The 8,398-nt window shown below is 48.0% G+C and overlaps 1 protein-coding gene across 1 annotated transcript; it reads right to left on the bottom strand.

Annotated features, from left to right (window-relative positions):
- Positions 1 to 3,693: 3,693 nt before the first annotated feature.
- LOC136535876 (omega-3 fatty acid desaturase, chloroplastic-like) lies at positions 3,694 to 6,856 on the bottom strand. The gene is made up of 8 exons (XM_066528311.1): positions 6,182 to 6,856; positions 5,993 to 6,082; positions 5,835 to 5,901; positions 5,636 to 5,728; positions 5,334 to 5,519; positions 5,147 to 5,227; positions 4,272 to 4,409; positions 3,694 to 4,186 (listed from the first exon to the last, which is right to left on the bottom strand). Exons 1-8 carry the CDS (start codon positions 6,688 to 6,690, stop codon positions 4,013 to 4,015), a joined length of 1,338 nt encoding a protein of 445 aa, XP_066384408.1. The 5' UTR covers positions 6,691 to 6,856; the 3' UTR covers positions 3,694 to 4,012.
- Positions 6,857 to 8,398: the final 1,542 nt, after the last annotated feature.

Genomic DNA, 8,398 nt, shown 5'->3' with positions numbered 1-8,398 from the left:
AAACGCATCCTGAAGAATAGGTAGGCACAGGTAGAATGCTCATGAGTCACGACTGCATTCCACTTTTCTTTACAGATAGCTTTTTTTCTGATCGGTTGTTTTCTGTACAGACCTCGTGGGTGTACATGTCAATGCAGGGGCAGAGTGCTTGGTACTCCTGGCGCTATACCATATCTGGATTTAAACCGCAAATACCGCTGCTCTTCATCAACCTTTCAGCTTTGGCTGCGTCTTTCAATCTGAGGAGAAACAGCAGGATGCAGGAGGAAGAAGGATTATACTACTAAGGGCCCGTTCGGCTAGCTGAATTTTTATTGAAACTGGCTGAAAAACACTATTTCTTGTTGAATTGTTGTGAAAGAAAAACATTGTTCCGACTGAAAGAAAAAAGTCGAACAAGTCGAATATGGGGTAAGTCGAACGGGGCCTAAAAGATTATTATTACCATTATTACCATGGTTAATCTACAAGCAAGTGCAGGTGGCAGGCGCACGAGGCACGACGCTTAAGCCATGTGGTTTAGAACCGCTTTTATTAGACTCGCTTTTCCTGATGTTTATAGATATAATTATATCTGCTTTGAGTGTAAAATGACTTATACATTCCTAAGATCCTTAAGTGACCTTGTTTAGATGCGCATGTATTCATCTCAATCTACATGTGTTTTGATACACATGCATCCAAACAAGATCTAAAAAGAAAGTAGATGAACTTTGATTTTACTAAGATCCACTTAAAGAGGAAGTACTAGGCTGGCGGGTTTAGGATTTTGAGGTTGTGTATTCAAAATATAAAGAGATAAAACCAGTTTTTAGCAACCTAAATGCTAATATTTAGCATGTAAAGTATAAAGATGTAGGAGAATGCATGTTTTTGGGCTCAATTTTTTATAGGATATTTATTTTGGCTTTGTTTTCTTCTTTTTTGCAATCTTAACAATATTAAGTGTGGAGAGCTTAGACTGAAATTAAGTGTGTGGAGATTACGTGGATAGCTTGCATTAAGAGGTTGAAAGTTAGTGGAACGATATCGTTATTAGTGGAAGACGTTGTAGATATTTAATGGGGTCGATGCGGATAGCTTGCACGTTGAGATAGACTCGTAGTGGATAGCTTGCACGTTGAAATAGATTTGTGTCTTGTTACTGTTTAACAATGTCAGCAACTCAAGCCCAAGAGCACAATATAGTACCGTCATACATATTGGGCCATCCGAGTCATGCTGGCACCAGGCCCAACTCACAAGTCATTGGTCTCCAGTGGCTGAACATGCGAGGCTTGCACACGTCGGCCGCTGGGTCAATCATCAATGCAATCACTCTTTCACACAGCATATCCATTTGTAACAGAGTCTTTCACACAACATGTTACACCTATAACATGGAAGTTATAGGTGTAGAGTTATTGGGCCCGTCGTTTGAGCCCAGAAAAGAACTAAACAGGCCCAACCGACTAGTGTGTTTGTGCCCGCCGCCTAAAGACTGTGGGAAGCCCAATCGGAACGATACGGGCTGCAGGCTTCTAACTGCTCGCTGCTGACTGATGGTATCTTTTGCCCTTGCTGAAAAAAAAAGAGCCTTTTGCCCAGTTCGGTCCGGGTCCTCTGTTGCATTCAGCGCTCTTTGATCGTCGAATCCACCGTAGTCTTTGACGGCGCGGCCTCCGCTCCGCTACTTCCCCGTCTCCTTGGCTTAACCAGCTACCGGGTCACACCACCCTGCAGGCTCCATCGTCAATTCGTCACACGACCGCCACCACTCGAGGAAGTGAGCAAACACCATGGACGGACCCCGGCTATTCATGTTCTCGCCTCAATTAGGCCTGGTTTGTATGCACGTGTATTCACTCTAATACATTTGTGTTGGGGTGGAATAGAATATAACTTAGTTTAATTTCACTGGAATCTACTTCAACACATGTGGACGTGGATTGAGATAAATACATGCACATCCAAACGAGGCCTTACATGGTGCTGCAGCTGCGGTGTGTCACGCTTTTGCCGCAAGGAAACGTGGTCATGCTATGTTTCTCTTCATCGTTGCAATCGCAGCCTCGTAAGGGCTGAGTGCCTGACCAATGAACGTGATTCTATAATGCAGCCACCGACCTGTCGAGTAGTCTTAGTTTAGTCGCGGCCGCCCCATCAGGTTTATATAACAAAAAAAAAGGAGCTACATAAGGCCCTGCTCCACCTGCGCGCTCGAGCTGGGTTCTCCGATTCAGTCAAAGAAATAAACGGTAACGAAGCTCTGCTCCAAATCCACTATGCGTGCTAAGAATATGAAAGATTATTAAGGCATGGTTCTGACTCAATCTGGCATGATGTAATCAGGATACGGGTCACTGGAAGACGAGATACGAAAGAGAGACGGCAACCGTGTTCGCTTGAACTTATCTGTTGTGGGTGCTAGGCGTATCGGGTAGGAAATTCAGAGAGAGAGAGAGAGGCTGGTGAGCGAGAGGTGGTGCGGCGGCGAGGCAGCGACGCCGTGCTTAGCGTCGCCCACGAACGGGGAGCGGGAGAGATTGAACTCAATCTCCAGTTAGCTTCTCATTAACCAACGTGTTTAGGCTTTATAGCCTTAAGCCTAACAACCAGAGACTACACCTAACAAACTGAGCTAACAAACTGACTAACCAAAGATCCTAAAGAATAGGAACGTCGCCGCCGTGGGCGCGGTGACCACGCACATCCCGCGCGTCTCGCGCATGCTACTCCTTAGCCACTGCTATGCTTCGTCCGTAGGTAATCGTTGCCGTACATAACATTATCAGTATGGCTTATTAGTGTTTTTCTCTCGCAACAAATCAACCAACAGTATTTTTCAGCCTGGTTTTTCAGCCAAGCGAATAAGGTCCGATTGAGACATTGGCTTTTTAAAAAATGAAGCAAAAGGGGGAAAAGTCCTAAGGACCAAAAGTTTCCACGGGCGACAAGAAAGGTATTAAGCGATAGATACATGGGAGACGTAGCGATTCTGATAGGTTTTTCCCCCTTTTGAAATCTTCAATTCAATTTCTAGTGCTTGAAAAAAAAAACAATTGTAAGAAACGGAAGAATGCAGCGGATCAAAGAAACGCTTGCTTTTGTCGACGCCTTTCCATGTTAGGATAGGATAGTGTTCAATTCATTCCCAGCCGGGGGAAGCTCATGCCGGCCTATCCTGAGTTCCTGCCGAAAACATGCAGGTGCAGGGGCACGGACATCTCGCGGATTACGCAAGGCGTGTCCACCCCCAAACGGGTCGACATGGCCTTGGTTTGATTCGACAAGGAGAACTTGCGCTGGGCCCTGCAGCTTGAAGCCTTGAACGGCAGCCACACACACACACCATAAGATGGGGTGCAGATTTTTCGGGGAACAGAAGAGGGCGGGCTGGATTGGGTTCCGGCCAGTAGTGACAAACGACAGGAACCCACTTGGTATTGGAACGGATCCCACCAGGACTCAACTCCACTCCAAGTGCAACTGCCACCACCATTCAGGCTTCCCCGCAAACGAGGGCAGCAAAAAAAAATGTGACAGCGATGGGCCCTTTTCCAACTGCTGAAAACCCCATCGCTTTGCTCTCTCCCTTGCCAAGAGAGAAAGAGAATACAGTGTTACTGATTTCCAGCAAGCATTAGCGCGTGAGCATGCCAAAGAAGGCATTTCGCTGTCGTACGATCAGGCTCATGTCGCACTCAGGGCAGCTGAAACATCAGAGGTATACATGCAGAGCTCGGAAAGCCTTTCATGTAGCTAACTCTCTTTTTTTCACTCTTTACTGTAATATATAGTATGCCTCTTGTCCAAAGAATCACATGTTGTTACATCGGAAGCAGCATCCGTCTTCGATCATTGGAAAGAATTACATTTACCCTCCCATACATGATAATTCTTATACTAGCTTACATTCTTGAATTGACGTACCCAGTCACACCAATCCGAGGTCCCGGGAGGCTGGTCAGGTCTTCTTCAGGCACAGCCCCCCTGAGAAAAATGAAGAATACGCTACGTTCTATAGTCTGTGTCAATCAGATTTTTGTGCAGAGTCAGTTTGGTAATAGACTATATCTCCAGTATCGCTAACATATTGGTCTTGCTTTAAGCTTTGTGCTAGCACCCCAAATAGGTGCCACGGGAGAGGACCCGACTTCTTCGGTTCTTTGTAGTACTTGCCAAGAACTGGTTTTGCTGCCTCAGTCTGCAGGTCATCCAAGAACAGGTCTTATGATCTAGGCAAATAAACTTATAAAAAAGAAAAAGGCAATAATAGGGGAAACTCTTACCGCCTCAATGAGATGGTAATGCGGGATTTGAGGGAAAAGGTGATGGATGACATGAGTTCCAATGTCATGATGGATATTGTTGATCAATCCATAGTCCCGGTCGAGTGTCGTCAGTCCTCCACGCAGATAACTCCATTCCTAATAATATAGAAAAGGACAACGTGGTATCAATAACCAATCTATCTTCAAAAGGAGAAATCAGGATAGAAACACTTGTAAATTAACAGCAGTCGGTAATCTGAAAAGTAAAGTGAAAACTATATAATATAGGCTGACCTAGCATCATACTCGGTAAAAGTGACAAAAACACAAACTTACTCCATCTTTTCCCCTCAAAACGACAAAACAGGAATAGACATTTTTGTCCAATAGTACAATAGCATCCTCCAATTAGGTCTTACTCCAGAAAATTACCAGAAAGTATAGAACTTTGATTTGTAATATCCACCACTAGGGTTTATATTATTTAAGGTTTCAGTCAAGCTGGCCATTTGCAAACAAAGTGAGTCCAGATGTTGAAGCCTATCAGTCTACCAAACATGTATCTACCAGCAATAACAGATAGCCTACAGATACTGAAGTCAAATGGCGCCATGGAAAGCAGCCAGTTTCATCTAAAATACTGGTAGATCAAAAGGAGAGGAAGTCATTGCGCATCTAACATTTCTCGTATGGTGTGTCCTTACACATCTTCCATTTCTAGGATAGGATGCATTATGATTCAACAATTCGCTGCGATTAATAACGTCCTGACATAGCTGAGGTAAACATTCAAAAGCTTCTAACCAACCAAAAATGGAAGTAACTGTAGTTTTTGAAGATTACAGTGACCTTGAAATATCAACAAATTGGAAAATTGCTTTGCTAATAATCACCTTTCCACGGTACCAGGGAAGCTTGTCTTCGTGGCCATGATGGTGCAAGTATGTGACCATATCCAGCCAAGCAACAAATACCTACACACACCAGCAGCAGCCACATAAATTTCCAGCACCACAGACGCCACCCATTAAAATTATATTTTTGCAGAAGTTGGGCCTGAAGAGGACATGTCGCTCTTACCAAATATGGGACTCCGTAGAGCTTTAGCATCGGAATAGGACCCATCAAAAAGGTGAGACCAGCCAGAACACCAACCATGGCCAGCCAGGACGCCGTCGATGTTATGATGTCCTTCTTTTCATTAGGTTGGAACAAATCACTGCTTGGGTTGAAATGTGATCCTGTCTTCCCTGGACTCCTTGCGAACTACATAACACACATGAACCCGCAGGGCAGGAATTTAGCACCACTACCACGCTATAAAACAAAATCGTCCATTCATCCAATTCATGCGTCATCGATAGACATGTTCTTAGCCTCACCAGGTATAACGGGAATGCGAGCAAGGGGAACGGCATGGTGAACCGCAATTTCTTAGTCATAAAGTCCAGGCTTTTGTACAGCCTCTCTGGTAGCTGCAAGTTATCACAATCCGAGAAACCATCAAGCACCATTCAACGACATGCACCATCAGCATAGCTTCTCAAGCTCCACCAAAAGAGAGAGCGACAGGAAACCTACCGGGTGCCAGGACTCGTCCTTCTCAACGTGGCCGTGGTTTTGATGGTGCGTCCTGTGGCTAATCCTCCTGAAATTCCATTCAAAGACAGGTCCTTCCTTAACATCAACGACAATCCTCGACATAAACTAACAAGCATAAGAAACGTGGGTACTCCTACCATCCGTGGTATGGGACAAGAATGGAGGAATGGAGTATGTGGCCGACCACGCTGTTCAGCTTGGGATTGTTTGAGAAGCTCCCGTGTCCACTGCAAACAGCAGACATGCGCGGCAGAAGTCAAAGACCTGAGTCTAAAGCTAAAACTCGCATGAAAATCCAATCCTTGCCGTGGATCGTGGAGGCGTACCAGTCGTGGCCGAGGACGAAGAGCGCCCAGAACATGGTGCCCTGCGCGGCCCAGTAGAGCGGCCAGACGATCCAGCTGTCGAGGCGCGCGGCCGCCGCGGCGAGTCCCAGGACGACGACGACGTCGCGCAGCACATAGCTCATGGAGCGCCAGGGGTCCCTGACCCAGCAGTGCTTGGGGATGGCTGCGCGGATCTCCGCCAGCCCGAACGGCGGGGCCGCCCCCGGGTCGAACTCCCCGCCCGCGGCGCCGCTGGCCGCCGCGCCCACGTCCTCCTCCCCGAGCGGGGAGCTCCTCTTGTCCTCCTCGACGGCGGAGGTGAGGCGGGTGGGCGCGGAGACGCGGAGCGCCCAGTCGCGGTGGATGGCCGCGGACGCGGGGCGGCCCGGGACCGCCGCCGCTGCGGAGAGCGCGGGGGGCGACGGCGCCGCAATGGCGGCGCTCCGGCGGCCGGCGCGCAGGCGCAGCGGCGCGAGGCCGCAGCACTCGGAGAGCACGAGCCGCGTCATTGCCGGCGTCAGCGGGGTTACGGGTGCACGGGGATGCCTGGATTGATGGCAATTCGTAGTCTAGTCCACACACCGTCGCCGCCGCCGCTGCCGCTGTCTGGCACGGGATCTTCTGCGTTCGGGATGGGGTCTGGGTGTGCGGTGGCCAGCTTGCCAGGGCAGGCTAAGCTCACCCACGTAGTACTCTTATACCGGCGCGCGAGGGCCATCCGTCCAGCCCGTGTAACAGGCGAGCCGGAGTGATGTGCGCGTGGCGATGGAGGGCGGGACCGGGACGCGGTGCGGTGGACTCGGACAGGGACTAGCACTGTGGGATGTGGGGGTTTTTTTTTACAACAATGTGGAATGTGGGTTTTTTCCTTTTAGGAAGCCACCTCACGCACTTTATTGATTCGAAAATAGTGTTACGACGTTCACCAGGGCTTCAAGAATGAAGCTGGGGATTCATCGACCCAAATACAGATATGCTTTGTCTGAATAGCTAAATTTGCTAAATTATGCGCTACTCTATTAATATCTCTATTACAATGCTCAATGAAAATTGAAGAAAAATCATGCCAAAGCATCTTACATTCTTTATAAATTGGCGCTCCTGTTATTGCTGAGAAACTGTCATGCTTCATAGTTCCTACCACCTCCAAGCAGTCCGACTGAACTATGATTCAGCTGCATCTAACATGCTGGGCTAGTAGGAGCCCCTCTCTAAGAGCGTGCGTGCACTTCAGCACTGGGCGTATCCATCACATGCTCGATAAAGCTATGAGGTGCTGCTATGAAAACATCATTTGTATCTCACAAAACTCCCCCTTACCCCCATCACCCCTTTCGGGTCTATAGCTAGTATCAATGTTCAGTAACAAAATTTCTTCACGTGGTTTCTTCTATCTCTCAGCACGCGTGACAGTCTTCTTCAAAATTCTTTGATAATTTATTGTCAAAGTAGTAATGAATAAAGCTGCTCTTCCTTAGGTTGGACGGTTTCACCGTGAAGTAACTTTCTTCTCTCCCACCGCATGAACCAGCCACCGGTTAAAATCAATTTGACCAACCCCAAGTGATTCAGGGTCGGACGGAGTCGAGAGGAGGTGAGGCACGTGTGAATCGTTGCCGGTCTGGACGGAGCCAGCCAGGGAGCTTCGACGCCGGCGGCCATGCCTGTTTTTTAATTCGTGTTGACTCCCTTTGGTCCCGTACGTGATGGGAATAACTCGTCGTCTGGTTGGTCTAAAACGTTTGTGTCGTGCTCCTCCTGTGGAAATCGCACAATGTCGATGATGCGTGTTTCATTCCTCCCCACTACTCTAATAAAGCATAATAAGGGAGGTTTAGTATGACAGGTAAGGCAAAGCAGCTTTGCCTCGATACTTCGTTACGGACTTAAACACCCCTGCCCTGCCCTTTCCTGGTCTTTGACAGAGGCAGTCAGAGGGCTTGTTAACGACGGACGGTGGACCCGAAGCCAAATCCGACGAACGAGTCAATGGTTTAGCTATCTTGTGTTTATTACGAGCCTCTCTTCGGTACGTACTAAGTAGTAGACGACTTGCTTGATCCGTGTTCTCACATGCGTGATCCTCTGCTCAAGGAGCCAGTCCACACCAGCTCGCTGACACTGAGGCATCGGATCGAGAATGCACGATCCATTCAGTAGACACGCCTCCCTCGCGGAGAAAAGTCAATGGTCAATTGGTCATCCCCCCAACTCCCA

The sequence above is a fragment of the Miscanthus floridulus genome, chromosome 2, assembly GCF_019320115.1.
Source record: "Miscanthus floridulus cultivar M001 chromosome 2, ASM1932011v1, whole genome shotgun sequence".
NCBI classification, from domain to species: Eukaryota; Viridiplantae; Streptophyta; class Magnoliopsida; order Poales; family Poaceae; genus Miscanthus; species Miscanthus floridulus.
Note: the sequence above shows the minus strand (reverse complement) of the source record. Positions and strands in the feature narration are given on the sequence as shown.

Excerpts from the sequence above, each read along its gene's own strand:
- LOC136535876 (XM_066528311.1), bottom strand. The coding sequence starts at position 6,690 with ATGACGCGGCTCGTGCTCTCCGAGTGCTGCGGCCTCGCGCCGCTGCGC. Across the intron at positions 5,520-5,635 it reads TCGCATTCCCGTTATACCTG|TTCGCAAGGAGTCCAGGGAA; the intron begins GTGAGGCTAAGA and ends TGTGTTATGTAG. Across the intron at positions 4,187-4,271 it reads ATTACCATCTCATTGAGGCG|ACTGAGGCAGCAAAACCAGT; the intron begins GTAAGAGTTTCC and ends GATGACCTGCAG.